Source organism: Chenopodium quinoa, unplaced genomic scaffold (genome assembly GCF_001683475.1).
Source record: "Chenopodium quinoa cultivar QQ74 unplaced genomic scaffold, ASM168347v1, whole genome shotgun sequence".
NCBI classification, from domain to species: domain Eukaryota; kingdom Viridiplantae; phylum Streptophyta; class Magnoliopsida; order Caryophyllales; family Amaranthaceae; genus Chenopodium; species Chenopodium quinoa.
Genome location: NW_018745003.1, coordinates 4,680,077 through 4,701,260, shown reverse-complemented (window position 1 = coordinate 4,701,260; position 21,184 = coordinate 4,680,077). Strand labels below are relative to the sequence as shown.

General features: G+C 34.9%; 2 protein-coding genes, 2 long non-coding RNA genes and 1 pseudogene across 4 annotated transcripts; 3 read left to right on the top strand and 2 right to left on the bottom strand.

Annotated features, from left to right (window-relative positions):
* Positions 1–2,211: 2,211 nt before the first annotated feature.
* On the bottom strand, positions 2,212–3,603 carry LOC110707656. The gene is made up of 3 exons (XR_002508577.1): positions 3,282–3,603; positions 3,050–3,118; positions 2,212–2,832 (listed from the first exon to the last, which is right to left on the bottom strand). It is a non-coding gene; the product is annotated as an uncharacterized LOC110707656 (long non-coding RNA).
* A 1,831-nt stretch (positions 3,604–5,434) lies between these two features.
* LOC110708033 (probable 2-oxoglutarate-dependent dioxygenase ANS) lies at positions 5,435–7,558 on the top strand. The gene is made up of 4 exons (XM_021886132.1): positions 5,435–5,832; positions 6,125–6,372; positions 6,450–6,765; positions 6,892–7,558. The coding sequence occupies exons 1-4, from the start codon at positions 5,581–5,583 to the stop codon at positions 7,129–7,131; spliced, it is 1,056 nt and encodes a 351-aa protein (XP_021741824.1). The 5' UTR covers positions 5,435–5,580; the 3' UTR covers positions 7,132–7,558.
* Positions 7,415–15,731, bottom strand: LOC110708036. Its single transcript, XR_002508632.1, has 4 exons — positions 14,997–15,731; positions 12,735–12,895; positions 8,228–8,388; positions 7,415–7,497 (listed from the first exon to the last, which is right to left on the bottom strand). It is a non-coding gene; the product is annotated as an uncharacterized LOC110708036 (long non-coding RNA).
* LOC110708035 lies at positions 8,002–10,421 on the top strand (annotated as a pseudogene).
* Positions 12,432–14,509, top strand: LOC110708034 (protein SRG1-like). Its single transcript, XM_021886133.1, has 4 exons — positions 12,432–12,878; positions 13,297–13,544; positions 13,659–13,986; positions 14,120–14,509. Exons 1-4 carry the CDS (start codon positions 12,642–12,644, stop codon positions 14,360–14,362), a joined length of 1,056 nt encoding a protein of 351 aa, XP_021741825.1. The 5' UTR covers positions 12,432–12,641; the 3' UTR covers positions 14,363–14,509.
* Positions 15,732–21,184: the final 5,453 nt, after the last annotated feature.

Sequence of the window (21,184 nt, the reverse complement as noted above, 5' to 3'; positions counted from 1 at the left end):
GATTAAATTATATCAGAAAATATATGTGTGATATATTTTCCATATAATATTGATATTATCATGTGAATAATGTATTTAGGTTTTAAGGATACACATATATTTTCCGATATGATTTAATCTCATATCTCTAACACGTACTTTCAAACAATTTCCTCGAGTTGAAAAAAGATGAGTACCTAATTCTTTTTACACTAGAACAGTAGAGCACAATAACAATATACGGAGTACTTTCTACATATACAAGCGAGAGTGTAGCAAATTGATTCACATTAATGTTTCAAGAGGAAAATTATTTGATGTATTACATACCCTAAATAATACTACTCACTGTAAAAGTATAAAACTCATGCATGTGCTTTCATATCTAAATTTGTTTTACATAGTCAAGTATTTACACAATATAAATGGTACATATTCTTATAATAGTAATAACTTTATTCGTTTCTTATTCTTAACTTAACTCAATAATCATTCAATTTCTATAGTCCAAGTCAAAAAAGCTTAATTTAATTCACCCAAAATAACATAAACATATAGGTAGTCATCATCTAACCACTAAAAACCCTCTTTTAACCATTTTGAGTATATGATAGTTGGGTATACTGCAAGTTTTTACTCGCTATTTTTAACTTTCAAATTTATTAAACTTCATTAAATTATTCTATATAATAAGATATATATAATGAGAGTTCATATAATATATAGTCCAATAATCTTATAAAATTATGGAACAACAAATAGCTGATCAAGAGAAAAATATTAGTAGTGAGTTACAAAGAAGGAGAGGTAGACCAAAGAAATTTAATACAATAATAATGAGCAAGAAAAATATTAATAATAGTGGTGTTATTATTGATGAAGATAAAAAGATTAGGACTTTGGATGATATTGATCAAGATGCTGCTGCTGTATTTGTTGCTGATACTACTCAAGCAGAAGAATCCACTTCCCGAGCTGGCGGCCGTGAGGTGGTTATTGCTATTGGAGATGTCACCAGCAAGCCTAGGACAACCAATGCCGTCCCTAAGGTCGTTGTTCCTACTAGACGACGTCGTAAGAGTAATCCTAGACGTTCACCCTTGGCTTAACTCCTAGATAGAGCATGCATTTTTATTTTATCTAATTATGATTTTAGTCATACTAGCTATTTACATAAACTTACATGAAATAGTTTTGTGTTAAGTTTCTTAGTATGTAACATGTATAACTAAGATTTCAACTCATAATTTAGGGTTGGAAGAGATAATTATTTGTAATTGGGCGATACAATGTAACATGATGGCATATCATCTAGGTGAAATTAACGCGATTTGATAACAAACTTGCTCCGTTAATTAATATTGCGTCGAATATTGGGTGATCAATCGTTGTATCCAAATTGTGAGTTAGTTTGCCTTACTTGTTGTATTGGTTATTTTTGCGTATTATGAATTTCTTAGGTCTTATTAGTAAGCTTGAACATTGTTAGTACAAGTAGTAGTGTAATGCTAATTTGTTTTTCGAATACTCATCCATCATCCCGCAACCATGAGCTAACTCACAATTACTACCTATGTTTCACATTATGCGTATTTTTCTTTTTTATATCTCACAAAGGATACTAATTGTTGCACATAATATAAAAAGGATGTTCACATGATGTGTTAATGAATGCTTCGTATGTAAGGCCAGAATTTTAGAGTTCACTAACTGAATTGCTTTGGCTCCTTTGGCCTGGATTCGATTAGGCTCAAATTTTTTCCTTAGGATAGGAATTAATAAAAAATAAATATCAGAAAATATATTGATGCGAGATACCTACCAAATTTGATATGATGAATTTAGAATATACTACGTATGCAATTTATGCAAACAATAATCTTTAGGCAATAGGTTATGCTAAATTCTGATATTAGAATCATATCTTTTTTTATGAAGATGATTTTTTTAAATTTCCTTCTGATTTCCACATCTTTAACATCACTTCCATTAGTCATATCGTTGGACAGTATCACCTATTGCGGCCTTGCGGGACACTTGATCTTGTTCTCTAAGGGAAGCGCGACAAAGTTCTTGGAAACTTTAATATTTGGAGGTAGGGTGGGTGCTCGAGGAGGGTAAAGGAATCCCTCTTTCATGTAGTCTCATTTAGTAGAATTCGAATCTTAACTTTTAAAATATAAGGTAAGATAATTTATCAAGTGAGGCCTACTTTATTTGCTAGACATTAGTATGTAAAGTTGTGTTTGATTACTTAAAGCATCATATTCATATACAAGTAATACTTTTTACTTTAGTGCAAAGGACATTATTATATCTTTAGGGGACAATTCTCTCCCTCATTTCCACCAACTTCTAATAATATTAAAACACGTGAAACCATCAAAACATAGAGTATTGATATGTTGCCATAAGCTTTTTTTTTTAGTCATAAAAAATCCAGAGAATTCAACAAATCTCGGCTTCTAGTGTCTCCCTTGAATGATTAGAACCAATTTAATCTGATTTGATCCGATCCGATCCTACCAATAATCCTTGTCACAATCACAACTCTTGCCTTGGCTATACTTGCTTGCTACTCTAATAAACTAATTACTACATGCTTAGCATGTACTTTAACAATGGCTGAAAATGTTCCTTTAAGAGCATCAAAGATAGTCCAAGAACTAGCTACTAAAGGAGACGATATACCAGAAGAGTACCTCTACAAAGATGGCTTCCCTAATTCCATTGACGCTCCTGATGATCTATGGAGAGATGATCTTCTCATTGATTTCTCTCTTCTCTCCTCTTCCTCAGCACCAGAACTCGAAAAGCTCCGATCAACTCTTTCTCAATGGGGTTGCTTTTCTCCTAGCTCAAACGTGTGATTTTAGATTATACAAAGCACTACTACATTGAATAATCCCATAAAAAATACAAAAGCCTAGAAGTTGACTAAAAATTGTCTTATATATACTACTAGTCTATTACTACAGTAGCAATGACAGAAGTTCTTCCTTAAACAAGAATTAGAATCAATGCTAGTTCAAGAGATAGCTAAAAAGGCGATAAAATGGGAGAGGAATACCTTTGCAAAGATGGTCTTCCTGAAGCCGTTGATGCCCCTGATTTGTAGCGAGAGAATCTGGTCATTGATCTAAGCATGAGTTAGTTGTAATCCAAGCTGAAATGCTGGATCAAGAAACCTATAAGGGGAACCCAAGCATATAACTAAAATAGGCATAGATCTAAGCATGAGTTAGTAGTAATCCAAGCTGAAATTCTGGATCAAGAGGGAGGCAGAATGAGTGATGACATACCAGAGAACTTCCTGCACAAAGGTGGTTTTGATGAAACCATTGTTCATGCCCTTAACTTCTGATTTTATGAATAGCAGATTACATAGTACGCTCTTTGAAATCTACTTTTATTCCACAGCACCTGCTGCTGGAGCTGAACTCGTAGAGCTCTGATAAAAAAAAAAAATGAAATCAGTGGTTTTATAATACCCTACTCAAATTTATGTTATTCATAACCATAAATAATGCTTGCACTCTACATTGCAACCCAAACTCAGTAAATCAAATCTATAATGAATATCCAATTAAAAAAGCCTGATTAAAATGAAATCCTGGCAGTTTTGCAGTTTTTGTTTTTAAAGTGCCCCTCAAAAGTTATTTAATGATCAATGAGATGATCAGCGTGACTCTATTCATTCAAATTGTTAGAAAAGGGCGTAGACCTTGTAGAGTACTTGATGCATTCAAAATGGCGAATCTTCTACTTTTAAGGGTAAAACTAGTTTGCGTTTGACTGTCAAGCATGTTTGTAGTCTTGCAGAATAGAACTTCAGATAGAGTAAATCAATTTGATTCTGAGTTCAGTTAGCATTGTACACCTTTACACTTAAAAAGCTAAAGCCTACAAATCATAAAATATTAGCAATGTCTTAGCTACTACTAAGAGGGAAAAATCACAACGTGAATCACTTGGACATTATCATATGGTTTCGAAAAAATGAAATGACTGCATAAAAAATCAACAAGATTAAACAACCACCAAAGACAATATAATCTCTAAGAAAGCACGAGATACTGTCATGAAATCATTATAGTTGGATCACAATTATTGGCCAAGGCTCCAAAACTTAGGCCTACCTAATGCAGTAAAATATTAGGCCTCTCCAAAATATGCAATTAAATATTACCATTCAAATTTAAAAAGTACAAAGTTTTATACTTAAATTTCTTATGACAAATTCATAATAACATGCTTGTTTGAAATCAACCAATAATAATTAAAAAAAAATAAATAAAAAAATCATACGAATTGTTTTTGTTAAAAAAACTTCAAGCTATATAACTGCCAAGAAAACACACATAATTGATTTCAGTCCTCTGTCCATGGTAAATTGGTATCTGTCATAAAATCAGCAATGGCCACAAAAATCCAACCATCCTGATTTTTTAAAGTAATCATTCAATTTTATAAATGCATCGAAAACACCGTCACAGACACCAAGTTGAATTCCCATATATATTAGTGTTTGTATTTGGCATGCAAGTGAATGACAAAAGAAAAACATTGATTGTTTTACCTACCAATATTAAAAATAATCAAGAATTGATTTGCTAATCAGTTAGCTTAGTGATAATTGATTTGCTTTGTCAGCTAGTATTAAAAGTAACCAACAATTGATTTGTTTTATCAGCAAGTTACTAATACAGAGTTTATTTATTCTCTTATTTTTAGTTGTTCAACTGCAACTAGCAAAATTGCCGACATACATTTTTGACTATTAATGTCTTCGATAATCTTTTATGATCAGCTTATAGAAGTTTGATTTAAAAAATAAAATTAAGATGAATCCAATAACATTTTTACATCATAATATGTGTAAAACTAACTCTGCTTCATATTATTTGCAAATTTTGCCAAAAATAGATGCTACACATTATTTGCAACAAATATTTTCTTTCCTTTATAAGTTGTTATTTCTCTCGATCTCTCTCCTTATCTCATGAATTCATATTTCTCTCTCTCTCTACTTTACACTCACAAACAAATTTTAACTAGGAGACCATGCGACCTCCAAAGTTACAAATTATATGAAACAAAGTTGGTATAACAAAAAAAAAAAATACGGTCAAAGCAAAATTCATAAATAGCGCCAAAAGTCAAATTCGACAACTATAAAAACGGAGAGTATCAAAATTTAAAACCGGCAACTAAATAAATTCTGCATCAAAATGATACGAGTAATCAGACTAATCACATAAATTACAAAAGGCCAGAAAATTCATTCTTCAAGCATATAATATGAACATATATATATATATATATATATATATATATATATATATATATATATATATATATATAGGCAGCAGCTAATACAACTATTACTATATATATATATATATAGAGGAAGGCTCATGTAAGAACCCAATCTTATATAAGAACCAAACTCAGCCGTTTATTAGGTTTGATCCAACAATCTAAAATGATAATTTAGTAATGACATTTCTGTAATTCTTCTTTTATATATAGGCAGCAGCTAATACAACTATTACTATTTTACTATCATTACATAATAAGTAGTACTATTGGTTTACAAAAATGGCAATGACAATGGCAGGAGTTGCTCCCTTGACCAAACAAGAACTAGCATCAAAGTTAGTTCAGGAGATAGCTAAAAAAGGAGATGAAATACCAGAGGACTTTTTCCGCAAAGATGGTTTCCCTGAAGCCATTGATGCCCCTGATCTGTGGAGAGGTGATTTGCTCATTGATTTTTCCCTCCTCTCGTCGTACTCTGAAACGGAACTCACAAAGCTCCGATTGGCTCTCTCCAAATGGGGTTGCTTTCAGGTAAGCTTAATTTCTTCCCGCCTCTCTCGTTCATTCTATCTTTCTACAAAACATGAAGTAAATCACTGTTTCTTTTGCTAACACCCTAATTTTGACAAGCATATGAGAAAATATTAGTAAATTGATCTTTGGCACGTTAGTAAAAAGAATATTTAAACCAATCATAAAAGTACACTAAATGAACAATGAGAATCAATAAAGTATCAAAATTATAGATTATTGTACTTTGATTCAAAATATAAAGCTTGCGCTTTTTTTTTTCAACACTTCCTATTTTATATTTATTAAATAGGTCATAAATCATGGGATAGAAGTCTCATTCCTTGAAGATTTGTTTGAAGTTTCCAAACAATTCTTCGCACTTCCCTTAGAGGAGAAACTGAATTACTCCGCAGTAGACGACATCGTTCAAGGGTATGGCACAGATTCAGCTTATTCAGGTTCTCAAACACGAAATTGGAATGATAGGCTTTTTCTTTTTCTCCATCCAAAGGAAAGACTCAGGCTTGAATGCTGGCCACAGAAGCCAGAGAAATTCAGGTAATCAACTTTAGATTCCTAACATCATTCCAATATCAGTACTGAGACTCTAAGAGTAAGATCACAAATATTGGCAGGGAAATGATAGAGGAGTATGCAAAAAACATATCGACGGTCAATAAGGTTCTCTGCAAAGCAATGTCAAGGTCACTTGGCTTACAAGAAAACTGCCTAGAGTTCGGGAAACATGGACCAGCAATAGCAAGGTTCAACCTTTATCCTCGTTGCCCATGTCCTGAACGTATTCTGGGAACAAAAGCACACTCAGACCACATGATGATGACGTATCTCTTGCCAGAGGTAGAAGGTCTCCAAATCTTGAATGATGGTAAATGGTACAAGGTCCCTCTCATCCCAGGAGCACTGTTTATCAACTTCGGCGAGTTAGGAGAGGTAAGTGTGCTCTCTGCACATTCACAGCAACCCATAATAATAACTAACTAACCATTTTCCACTTAAAAGTTACTTATCAGTTGTCATACAATGAAACCAAAGGATTGTTATGTTTTCACTTTGCAGGCTTTTACTAATGGAGTATTTAAGAGTGCAGTGCACAGGGTAAGTGCGAATTCTGCAAAAGATAGGATATCTGTGGTCATGTTTTTCAACTCGGACAATGATGAAGTTGAACCCCTAAGCGAATTGATTAGTGCTGACCAGCCCCAACTCTACAGGAAGTTTAACATGAAAGAATATAGGCCAAAAATCTATGAGAGTTTTAGTCTAGGCTTAAGAGCACTTGATGCATTCAAAGTTTAGTATCTACTCTTCATTAGAGTATAACTCATTTCCAATCTATTTCATGGGTGCTTCACTTTTTCAGAAGAGTAGCGTATTCAGCAGAACTTTTCTTCTGAGTTTGATAAGAATTGTTCATTAGTACTCGATGATACTTGGACTTGGGTATTCAATATGTTCCTATAATTGAGAGTTGCTTACGTATGAAAATTTCCCATTTTCTTGGTCCAAATAGAAGTGCCATATGTTGTTGTACCAATGTGGATATGTGTGAGTATCCAGGAAACGACATGGCACTTGAAGTGAAATGAAGAGTATGTGTAACATAGCTTGTGATTGTATGCGTCCTCTCCAAATACTTCCCAAGCCAAGTGTACTCTCTCCATCCTGAAATAGATGTTTTTATTATTTTTCATTTCTACACTTAATAAAAGTATTTGTCTATATACCACTTGTGTCCAGTACTAATATACTGTTTTCTGTAATTTGCAACAAACCCTTACGTCACATACTTGAGATTAGATGATGTAAATGGATAAACTAATCAAAATAACTTATACATGTAATAACTGACCCTTCCCTATTCCATCTGTTAAAATTATTTTGATAAATTCATTCGTTTACCTACTCTAATCACCTCTTGAAAAAACGTGTCCTAGAGGCTGTGTTGCAAATAAAAGAAAACAAAGGAAGTATTGTCCTATCGCTTTATTGAGAATTGTCATATTGTAAGAGAATAAAAGCAGTACACAAATATCGATTAAATATCAAGCCAGAATACCATTTGTACTTATAGCCATCATTGAACACACTATCAAATTCTAGAATGGTACTCCCCCTCCAACACCCCCCCCCCCCAACCACCCTTGGCCCACCCCTCCCCTTTTTATTAAGCTACACATTTAAATCGGCCATTTTTTTAAAGTGCTACACTTCTATACATGATAAGCTTCTACATTTTGGTATATATATTACTACTAGCATATGTTTTCAACCAGAAATTTCAACAATACTATGAACTACAATGGCAGAACCTGCTCCACTAGCCAAACAAGAAGTAGCAGCAAAGCTAGTTCAAGAGATAGCCACTAAAGGTGATGAAATACCAGAAAAATACCTCCACAAAGATGGTTTCCCTGAAGCCATTGATGCCCCTGATTTGTAGAGGGATGGTTTGCTTATTGATCTATCTCTTCTCTCTTCAAACTCAACACTGGAACTCGAAAAAATCCGATCAGCTCTCCCTCAATGGGGTTGCTTTCAGTATGCTTATACAATCTGATAAACCAAAGACAAGTTAGTTAGAGCTTAGTCACCCCAAAAAAAATGAGGGAATTCAGAGAAAAATCAGTAGCTATATAATATCAGCCAATTTCACCTTGATCATCATCATAACTAACTATATTTGACTCAATTCTTTTATATACAATGTGTCATACAGATGTATTATGTCTTATGCATGTGCTTGCCTGTTTGTTGGGATCATTCAATCATATTTTTGGCACTTCAAAGGACACCAACATTATAAGAAAACTTGCATAAAAGATAGTGCTTTAAATCAATGCCTAAGATAGGTGTCTCAGTTTAATACCAACTTTTTTAAATTAAAAAAAAAAAAGGAAAAAAAAAAAGAAGAAGAAGAAGTCAATATATTACACCATTTGCATAATAGGCAGTGCTTTTTATATCACAAAATAAGCATTTATTGTATAACAATTAGAGCCAACAAGAGCTTTACTTCTTTCTACAGGTCATAAACCATGGGATAGATAGCTCCTTTCTAAACAGCTTGATTGAAGTTTCAAGGCAATTCTTCGCGCTTCCCCTAGAGGAAAAGATCAAGAGCTCTGGATCAGATGACATCTTCCAAGGTTATGGGAATGATTCAATTTATGGAGATATTAAGAATATAGCCAGCTGGAATGATAGGTTATTTCTTACACTTCACCCTGAAGAAGACCAAAAGCTTCAATTCTGGCCTCAGAAACCAGAAAAATTCAGGTAACTCACAAGCTATTACCCCCCCCCCCCCCCTTTAACTTTATTTCCCCTTAAAATAGATCACAACCCATTCTAAGCATATACTATAATGGCAGAGGATTGTTAGATGACTACTCGAAAAGAATTGTAAGCATACAGGAGACTATTTACAGGGCGATGGCGAGGTCCTTGAACTTAGAAGAGGATTGCTTCTTAAACTCTCAAGGGAAAAAAGGACTTGTAGTAGGAAAGTTCAGCTTCTACCCACGTTGCTCAAGCCCTAAACATGTTCTTGGGTTCCTACCACATACAGATGGAACAACTATGTCGATTATCTTACCACAGAAAGGTGTTGAAGGCCTCCAAGTTCAGAAAGATGATATTTGGTACAAAGTTCCAACCTCTCCTGGAGCCTTGTTTGTCAACCTTGGTGATTTAGGAGAGGTATTTCAAACCCAATTTCTTTGCACTCAGATATGTTCATGTCATGATATCAACCCACACAGTAGGAAAAAAATATGATTCTTTATACATATATACATCTAGCTGTCATGATACCAATTTTGAGGATAAATAGAATGATCCTGAGCCATTAGAAATACCGTTCCACCACCATTATCCAACATCAATAATCATGTACACCGCAAATCTTAATATTAAACCATAAAAAGTGAATGTAACACCAAAAAAATTGGTATTGGAATGATAATGTTGTTTCTCAAGCATAATCAGCGCTCCTCACCAAATACAATTTAGTGATAATTAGTTTATATAATACTAACTTCTAAATAAGTATTATTGACGTATGCAGGTAATGACTAACGGGGTGTTTAAGAGTGCCATGCATAGGGTGGTCACAAGTTCTTTAAGTGAGAGGATATCAGTGGCTGCATTCTTCCACCCAGATAAGGATCAGGAAATTGGACCTTTCAGCAAGCTAATCAGTGTCCACAAGCCTCAACTCTACAAGAAGTTTAACATCTACGAGTTTCAGCGGACATTCTTCAAGAGCCATGCACTAGACCATAGGCCACTTGATGCATTTAAGCTTTAGTATGTTGATGATTTCATCTTTGACTACAACTACAACCTAGCTCAAAATAAGCCTTCATGACTTTTCTAAGGAGAGAATTCCTGTTCATAGAAATTCTCATTGAGGGGGTCAGATTGGTTCTAAGGTTGCTTGGCCTTGTAGTTTCCATCTTTAAATAAAACCTAGACTAGAAGTCTGGAGCATACTTAATAATCGGATCGTTTAAGTAATACTCTAATGTCAGTCTTGTATTATTTTTTGATATTTAGAAAAATTGTCACATTTTCTAAAAATATAATGTCATCAGATTTCCAAATACCCTCACTATAATGAAGTGGGAGAAGGGAAGGATATGACTAACTAAAATGATAATTTAGTGAAACAATGGTAAAAGTTTTATTGTAAGACGTTGGAACTTGGAACAATAGGAAAATCAATTAAGACAGAGCACCATGTTGAGCTGCTACCAAGAGTAAAACCAAGTAACATAAACCACAGAGAGAAATGTTACTAATATATGCATTTGGGCTATTTTTCAAAAGTGTACCCAACCAAATTGGGCCAGCATCATTTCTTGAATATCAGGGAAGCTAGGATGAGGCCATATATTGAGGCCCATTCCCACAATATACTCGGCCCATTTAAAAATGAACCAAACAAGAACCCACCAAAAAAAAAATGTAGGGTCTTTATTAATAAAATAAATTGGTAGGATCTTGGACAGAACTTTCTGACATGAAAATGAATTTACCTCAAATTCGACCCAAAACAAACTTGACAGACTAATAATTATGTGCAAATTAAGTCATATAAAATCAGTATATGCATTAATAATATTTAAACAAAAACAAACTTCAAACTTCAATGCAGATATTAAAAAAATGGGAGGAGTAATAACAGTGACAGAAGATAGAAGCAAAGAAATACATGTGTTGGCTTGTGCAACAATTAATGCACATGTAAAATTATCAAACATTGTGGCAAATTTGCAGACCAAGATGGTTGATTCGTTGGCTACAGGGCACTTCCTTATTTGAGCAAACTGGCATTACTTATTTAGTTATTTGTGAGTGTGAGTCACTTGTGAGCTGTGAACAGTGATGATAAATCTTATTCAAGCTAGTATAGAGTACAATTATTTTATTTTTCTATAAAAAAAACGTACCAATGAACTTGACAAAATTCACTTGTACCTGATTACTTGATCTAGACCTAAACAAAACCTGAATTACGTGACCTGATTTTGTTTAGAACCAAAGTTGGCTCAATGAAAAGATGAATGAGATCAATATAACTAAAACCGACCCAAAGTAAGCCAAAATACGTATCACCCAAACATGACATGAACAGTATTGAGCTCAATCAAACTTCATTCGGAGGACTCGTTTGCCAGCGCCAGACTATTATTCCAATTATAAAGATGGTCACAATAAACAAAAAAAATTACTACATGTTCCTGTTGACTTCTTTTTTTGTCCTTTAATAAATAAAAAGATCCAGACAAAAAATACTCACAGTTAGTATTTTCTAAGTTATTACATAGAACTTGAAGTCTTGAACAGTAGGATCATTCTTCTGGGGCAGGTAATACCTCTTTTCCTATAGGAAACATAGAGAAATATGTGCCAAATTCATTTGGGAAAAATTAAACAGTGGAGTACTATCCTTGTTTCTCTTTAAATAATTTATACCCAATATGGAACTCTAAATTAATTGAGAAAAATTAAAGTTCAGTCCAGATTTGGTTAAAAAGGAAAGGACCACAAACTTAATTGTCGAGCTCAATCAATAATCAAAATGTTTGAAACTATTATGTTTCGATAAAGGAAGTTCAACTTCTTAAAAATATGCAATTTACAAAGTCACAATTCTTTATAAAAAGTTTTACATTGTTTTTTTGGGCAGTAGTAAATAAGTTTTATTTACCAAGCATAGTTATGTCTTATGTATGTTACACTTTCAGAAAATACATGAATCGTATTTCTTACGGTCAACGTAACTAAGTCATTTTTCAATTTCTTATAAAGTACAACTTTTGTATTTTTACATGTCAATCAAACAACCACTAAACGATTATCCAATACCAATAAAATTTTAATTTTAGTAATAAGTACTCAAAACCGAACCCATGCACAGATTAAAGAAGGGAAAGCATGTTTAATGCAAAATTTCACTTAAAGTTTTAAAAACTAGCAAACCATTTAAAACAAAATCATTAATATTATTATACATCATCTTTACAAGGAGAAACCAAAGTCAAAAGTCTAATGCTCTAAAGAAGGGAAAGCCAGCTTCATCTACTGCTAGGATATGGCAAGGGACACTGAAATATTTATATAAAAATAACCCATCTTTGTCATTGTCTTACCTGCTGATATTAATTAACTTGATAAATAGACTACCCAGCTAATCTGATACTGCAAATCAAATTTCACAAAAACACAGAGTAGCCCAGAAAATAAGTTCCCCAACCACAAGCTTTTCAATTGGTAATACTACTAATTCTACTACTGCTACAATGCCAGAACCAGCTTCCATAACAAAAGAAGAATTAACATCAAAGCTAGTTCAAGAACTGACAAAAAATGGTGATGAAATACCAGAGATATACCTCCACAAAGATGGTTTCCCTGAAGCCATTGATGCCCCTGAATTGTGGAGGGATAATCTGCTCATTGATTTTTCACTCCTCTCTTCCTCGACACAGGAACTCGCAAAGCTTCAGTCAGCCCTTTCTGAATGGGGTTGCTTTCAGGTACGCTACGACCACAACTGGAGAAAGATCCAAATTCAAGTAGGAACAATCAAAAGTCAAAACATTGTCTTCAACATCTTTTTCATTCTTTTATCTGTGGGGGGGTGGGGGTGAATTATCATTACTTGCAGCATGACAAATTGATAGCAAAATTGAGTACATTTGAAGCTCTCTAGACCCTATCTGAACTGGATTAATTATAGGCTTTTGCTGTTGTTGACCTTTATGTAACTTGAATTTCTTTTGTACAACCCAAAATAACTTGATAGGAGTTTCATTCTTAAACCATTAAAAATTAAAATTGAGATAACTGATGATCATGATCCATGCAGTAGTATACAAATGATTATTTGAATCATAAGATTAAATATTATGTAATTTGCAAGAGTTGATGCAAATTAGAAATTTGTATTTATAGGTCATAAATCATGGGATGGACACCTCATTCCTTGAAGAGTTGATTGAAGTTTCTAAACAATTCTTCGCGCTTCCCCTAGAAGAGAAGCTCAAGTGCTCTGCAGCAGATGATGTTTTCCAAGGGTATGGAAGTGATTCAGTTTTTGCAGGGGCTCAAACTATCAATTGGAATGACAGGCTATTTCTTACACTTTACCCAGAGAAAAAGCGGAAGCTCCAATTCAGGCCAACAAAGCCGGAGAAATTTGGGTAAATTCTTAAGATAATTCATACTTTTGTTGAGCAAAATGTACAGAAATTCTGAGCAATGTCATCTCAAGGATCAACATTGACAGATTGTGACTTTTGTTGTGAATTTGACAGGGGAATGATAGATGAGTACTCAAATAAGCTGGCAGCAATGACTGAGGGTTTCTATAAGGCAATGGCAAGGTCACTGAACTTAGAAGAAGACTGCTTCTTAAAACATCAAGGGAAGCAAGGACCAATAACCGGAAGAATCACCCTGTATCCTCGTTGCCCATGCCCTGAGCGTGTTCTTGGGCTCAAACCACATTCAGATGGTGCAACAATGACATTTCTCTTACCAGATAAAGAGGTTGAAGGTCTACAAGTCTTGAAAGACAATCTCTGGTATAGGGTACCAGTCATTCCAGGAGCCTTGTTCGTCAACTTTGGTGACTTAGGAGAGGTAACTCTAGTTTTTGCAAATCGACCTTAGTCCCATGAAACCAAAAACAGATAATTTAATCATTTTATTAATCTAGAAGATAAGAATAAAATATGTCAGAATTATATAATGTTCAAGAATGTTCTCTTTTCAGGTTATGACTAACGGGGAATTCAAGAGCGTAATACATAGGGTGGTAACAAACGCTGCGAAAGACAGGATATCAGTGGCCGCATTTTGCACTCCAGAAGATGAAAAGGAAATTGGACCAGTCAATGAATTGGTCAGTATTCATCAGCAACAAAACTATAAAAGGTTCAACATCCATGAGTTTAGGCAGATTTTCTTTGAGAGCTATGCGCAAGGGCGCAGAACAATAGATGCGCTGAAGCTTTAGTATCAAAACGATTGTTTCTGAGGAAAAACAAATAATTATGGAATGTATTTTATATTGAATCGATTCAGTTTTGGAATTGATATTTATAGACATCTGTATGGTCACGCTTTTAAAAGTTAAATTCCAATTCATGTCAGTATTTGATAATTGTGTGTGTTTGCTTTTATGATACAAAAATTGATGTGATAAGACTGTGCCACTTAAGCTTCTAAGTTACCAGACACAAGAACTCATGTCAAATGCTTGATATTCACATGGATGTGATTACTAGAAACTTTAGCAAAAACGTTCGAAATTTTCGTAACTTTGTCGAGTTTGACACAGAGACACACACAGGAATATAATCCAACACTAATAGCCAAGTCACAAGACTCACAACATATAATCCTCGCTATCAATCAAGATTTAGGTGAAACTCAAACATTTATAATAGAAATACTATATCAAATCATTCTAATCTAGTCAACTGAGCCATAAATTGAGCCATTAGACATTAGAAAACAAAAGCATAGATAGAGAAAACTAAACACAGGGTGCAGATGCCGCTCCTGATAATAGTTGTTAGACTTTAAAACTGATAAACTGAACAGATTTTGACATATAAAACATACAGCGAGCTAAGTAGTAAACATACCAGACGATGAACTTGGTCAGGAATGAAAATAACACCAGTTCAACAGATGGCTTTTTGTACAGTTCTTAGTTCTTCAAATTCAAGGGCTCATCCAAACATGATCAAAGAGAGTGATGTTGCTTTCACCCTGCAGACAACGCTTTTACAATGATACCTACAAGCCACAACAAGAACGCATGGTCGCCAAACATCAAGTTTCTTCCAACTCCAACAATATTCACAGATAAACTGCAATCTGATTGATACACATAAGCTAGTCATTTGCACCAACGATTGACCCTAAGCCATCAAGAGTGCAAAACATAGACAGTGTTCACTTGAAATTAAGCACTTCGCCACTAGTATGGGTTAAGTAACCAATGTTCAATCATCCACTTTCGTGATAGTAAAAAAAATCATATTATGCTTGTGTTAGAAAGCCATTTAACAGCACATATTTAGTCAATTAGACTAACAAAATCACAAACATATTCATTACATTCCAAAGAAAGTCCATCTCAACAAATTAATGCATCCAGTCCATAGGGCATACTTGCCTGGTGAAAGAAAAGCAAGATTAAGTAAGCCAAAGAAAAAATTGATGGAATTGTAAACTCTTAGAACATTCATAAAAGTAACATACACATGCACTGCACACACACAAACACAGCCCAACCAAACTCACCTAAGCATAAAAACCTATCAACATCATCCCAACACCTATACAGAGAATCCCGCCTTGCGCGGGGTCAAATGGGTCCAAATGTACGCAACCTTATCCCTACGATAACAAAAAGGTTGTTCCAATTCACCGTACATCCAATCAACAAATGACATTCAATGAAGTGTATTTAACACACCAATGTATTGCTAGGTTTTTTATAGGGCGTCCACAAAAGGCAAGGAATTGTCCCAAAGACACTATCTTCCTCTCAATTTTCATTACAAGTCAAATGACTCAAATCCCACTCTAATTAATGCTCCTCCATTTTTTCAAATTTCTGACATTATAATCTTAACAGTTTTGTGGGGAATTCACATTGAATAATAGCAACTAACCAAGTCTTGGCTCGGCAACAAAGACTTGAGGGCTTGTGTATACGGGTTCGAATCCCCACTCCCCCAATTGTAATTTATAATGTCCTTGTGGTTCATTCGGATCAAAGGAAAAGCATATAAAGAAACCATAGCATTGGCAGAAGTGCAAATTAAAATATTACCAACATATTTAACCCCAAACAATAAAATTAATATATAAATAATCCCAAGAATTAGATAATAAAGCACATAAATTGAAATTTTAACAGCTAACGAGGAGCAATTGAACAAAAGCTTGGATTTTTATATATAATTATTGCTGGGGAGTTGTGGTGAACTGGTGATCAAGCTGGGAAAGAAAACAATAGAAAAAATTGAAGAAAAAATAAAAATTGGAACATTACATACCAGTAAAAATTAAAATTGGGGTAAATTGAAATATTTTCAATGTAAATCTTCAATACTATTCTTGTCAACATTGTAAAAGGAATAAAGCTGATGATTTTCGAGAGAGATCACATATTAACACCTTTCTATTTTCAATTTTTTGTTAATCAAAGAAGTTTGATGGTTAAACAAAAAAAAAAGAAAAAAAAAAAAACCAAAAGGTTTGATGGAGTTGTTTAACTTGGAGTAACTATGGCCCAATACCTGGTATGGACCGTCACGCCTAAGAATAAAAAAAAATACATAATACTAAATGCAATATAAAATTATTGCAGAAATTTATTGATATTAAAATAATAAAGGCAAATTCTACATGGTGGCCTTAAGGATTCAATTTTTCTATGTGAAAGACAAACTTTTTTCCAACTCTCTTAAGTGGCACCAAGATTTTAAAAAATTAAGCATAGTGCCTAATTTTTGATTTTTTGGCTAACTTTTTTAATTTTTGGTTAACCATAAGTAATTAAAAAAATTTATTTCAAAAAATTATTTTTTTAAAGAAAAAATAAAAAAAAGTGATTAATTAAAAAACTACCCCTACCAGCCCAACCACCTTCCACGGCTACGCAGCCCCACCAGCCCGACCCCCCTGCCTGCCCCCAGCTGGAGCGCCGCACCAACCACCATTCCCCTCCCCTTGAACCGCCGACTCCCCTCCCCATCACCCTGAAACCATCAACCACCCCCAAAATCCCCCTCCCCGTCCCGATCTTAGCCCCCTCCCCTTCCCCCGTTCAAATTCCGGCCCCTCCTCCCCTTCCCCGTTCCGATTCCAACCCCCTTCCCCTTTCCCGATACCGATTTCCACTCTCCCCTTCCCGTCGCGATTCTGGCCTCCCTCTCCTTCCCCCGCATCGATTTCGACCTCCCTCCCCTTCCCCCGTCTCGATTTCGGCCCAACTCACCGTCCCCGTCAACAATTTCGGCCGCCCGGTTAGCGGCATCTTATCTCATTCTTTATTTTCGGTTAGGGGGAAGGGGAGGGTGGTCGAATCGGGGAAGGGAAAGGGAGTGGCTGGGGTAGGGCTGGTCGGCCGGCCGGCGTGAGGGAGAGGGACAGGTCTGGGGCGGTGGCTGGCCTGTGGGATTAGAGTTTCGGCGAGTTGGTGGTGGCTGGGTTGGTGATTGGGGTTTTTTTTTTTTAATTTTATTGTTTATAAAATAATTTTTTAATAAAAAAAAATAAAAATTAACCATTTTAACCATAAAGGTTAACCATTAAACCTTAAAAAAGGCACCATGCTTGATTTTTCAAAGCCTTGGTGTCACTTAAGAGAGTTGGAAAAAAGTTCGTCTTCCACGTAGAAAAACTGAATCCTTAAGGCCATCATGTAGAATTTCTCAATTAATTTTATCATTGAAGAAATCCTTCCTCAAAATCGTCTAATTGACTGATTAAAGAGGCTAGCAGGTGTGTGTATGAAAAAATTGGTAAAACAAGAAAATAAATGAGAAACTACAATACCGGGAATAGGAAGGTTTTTCAATTTTGGGAATTGCAATATAAAAGGAATTGATTGGGGTAATATAAAAAATTGTATTAATGATTCTTACATCTCCCTCATCCCAAAATGTGACATTCCTTCTTCTATGAAAGATTTTAGACCCATTGGCCTATGCAACTCTATTTACAAAATCATATCTAAATGTATCTCCAACCGCCTAAAACCTTTCATGAATACCCTTATTAGTCCTTTTCAATCAAGCTTCATTCTTAATAGAAGTATTGAGGAAAATGTTATTATCATCAAGGAAGTTTGCCACCATTTCAACAAGGCTTCCAAGCAAGCTAATCTTATGGCTTTAAAAGTCGATCTTTCCAAAGCTTTTGATAGCTTAGAATGGGATTTCATAAGAGATACTCTTATGAGCATTAATCTTCCCTCAAACTTGGTGAATCTTATTCTAAGCTGCATTTGTTCTCCTACCAATTCTCTTCTTTGGAACGGGGAAATCACAGAGTCTTTTAAGCCTTCTAGGGGTATTCGTCAAGGAGATCCCTTATCTCCTTATATTTTTGTTCTTTGCCTTGACAGATTATCTTCTATTATTCAACAGAAGGTTGATCAAGGTGCTTGGAAACCTATGAAAATTGCTAAAGATGTGAACATTTATCATCTTTTCTATGCGGATGATGTTTTCCTTTTTGGAAGGGCTTCATCTTCTAATATTAAAGTCATGATGGAAACTCTTGATCAATTTAAAAGCATTTCTGGATTATTTATCAACATTATGAAATCTTCTGCAATTTTCCCAAAGAAGATGAATCATAATGTAAGGAAATCCATATGTGACATATGTAATATCACTAATTCTACTAGCTTTGGGAAATATCTAGGCGTTATCATTTCTCATAAACGCTTAAATGGAAAAGATTTTTTCCCTCTTTTAGATAAAAGTTGCTTAAGAATCAGAAACTGGCAAGCTAAACTTTTAAATATGGCAAGAAGATGTACCTTAATCAAATCTGTCTTGAATTCTTATCCTGTTTACATCATGCAAACTAATGTTATTCCTTGTGGTGTTCTTAATGATCTTCAGAAAAAATGTAAGCAATTTCTTTGGAATAGAGTAAACCGTTCGAGATATGTTCCTAGAACTAGTTGGAAGGTTATATGTGACCCCATGGGTAAAGGTGGTTTAGGCATAAGAGATCTTAAAAGATGGAATCTTTCTTTTATGGCTAAATTAGGATGGAAGATCCTCACCCAGCCCCATAAATTGTGGATTCAAATCCTAACCTCCAAGTATTTAAAATATGCCAATTTCATTGACTACTCCCCTAAACCTTCTGATTCCATTATTTGGAAGGATATCCTTGCAGGAAGATCGGTTCTTAAAGAGGGTATTATCATTAATATTGGAAATGGGGAAGACACTTGTTTATGGTTCCACCACTGGATTGGGGAATGTCCTATTTACCTCCTCCCTAATATAAAGATTCCAGACTCCAAGGGACATTGGAGAGTTTCTGATATTATCAGAAATAGGAAGTGGCACCTGAAAGAAATCTCTCATATCATTCCCCCCTCCTTAGTTACTTTAATTTTGGCATATCTCTTCCTTCTCTAGTTCATGTTCCAGATGGAATTAAGTGGACTAAGGATAAAATGGGGAGCTTTACTATTAAATCTGCTTACAACTCGACTAACCCCATTTACAATCTCAACTCTAATTTTCTATCTACTTTTTCTTGGAAAAGTCTGTGGAAAATAACAGTTCCCTTCAAATATAAAATGCTTCTTTGGAATGTTGTTAGGGATATTATACCAGTTGGTTCTTCCCTCATAAAAAAAATTCCTTTTTTCGATCCAACATGTGTTAGGTGTGAAGCCCCTCTTGAAAATGCCATTCATGTCTTTAGAGATTGTCCAAACTCTTCTGCCTTTTGGTCCTTAGTCTTTCAACACTTTGCTTCTCCTGTTTTTGATTATGCCAACTTTTACAACTGCAGTTTGTCGGAGTGGTTAACCTTTAATTTAAGCAAAGACACCAACTGGAAAATCATTTTTGTAGTGGCAGTTTGGCATCTGTGGAACTCAAGAAATATGACTGTTTTTGAGAAAAAAATGGTGTTTTTAAAATCGACTTTTAACAAATTTTTGGTGGACTATCATTACACTTTAAATATGAAACAGGATCACTTGACTACCAATGCATCTTCAAGCTCAACCATCAGGAAATGGGCTCCTCCTCATAAGGGTTATTCAAAGCTGAACTCAGATGGCTCGTGGATGGGTTTAGATAATGCTGGTGGTGGTGGCGTTCTCAGATGTGATAAGGGCCTTTGGAAAATTGGATACGCTGTCAACTTCAATGCCATGACTCCGGCGGCTGCGGAGCTTCTAGCCATTAAGGAAGGCTTACTCATTGCTTGGGACAGAGGTATCCGTCTTCTGGAACTGGAAACTGATGCTGAAGCTTTGAAAAAAATGTTGCAGGATCCGGAATCTTTCAAGGATCATGATTTGGGAAATGTAATCAAAGATGTTGCTTCTATCATTGAAAGAGACTGGCAAGTCAGTATCTTTCATGTTCATAGGGGTATAAATGGCGTTGCAGACAAGCTTGCTAACATGGGAAGAACCAAAGTAAGGAGAGGTGAAATAACTCTCTTCCACTACCCCCCTGCTGATCTATTCGAGGACTATGCCAATGACCTACCAGAAATGGTGGCCATCTAGTACCTTTTCAGTGCTCTTGGTCATGCCTTTTGTCAATCAGCAACATCCCAGAATACTTTTGTCTATCTTCCTCTGTTTTTCTTTGTTTTATATTTAGCAACTGTTAGGCTAAATTCTGGGAATCATTTTGTTGTTAACACTTGGAATGTTTTATCTTTTGGTAATGTGGCTTATGCCACTTTAATTTAATAAAGATTTGGAAGTCATGCTGTTTTTGTTAACATGTGAAGCGTGCAGCGAGAGAAAGAAGAATCAGCGAGATATTGGATTTTTTCTTTTGGGCTTCCTCAAAATTGGGCCCTTATTTTTTACGGGGCCTGTGCTAAGGGCCTGTGTTGCACAGGCCCTTAGCCGGCCCTGATTATAATGTACAATATGTAATAATGTGCAATTAGGTTAAATAAGTTTAAATTCAGATAAGTACAATGTAGGTGAAAATAATACAATCTTACCATGCTAAATCGACCACCATTCATCTATGCACAAAAGTGAAAGAATTGTTTTTTGTCCGGATTAAAATTGACATAAATACATATTAAT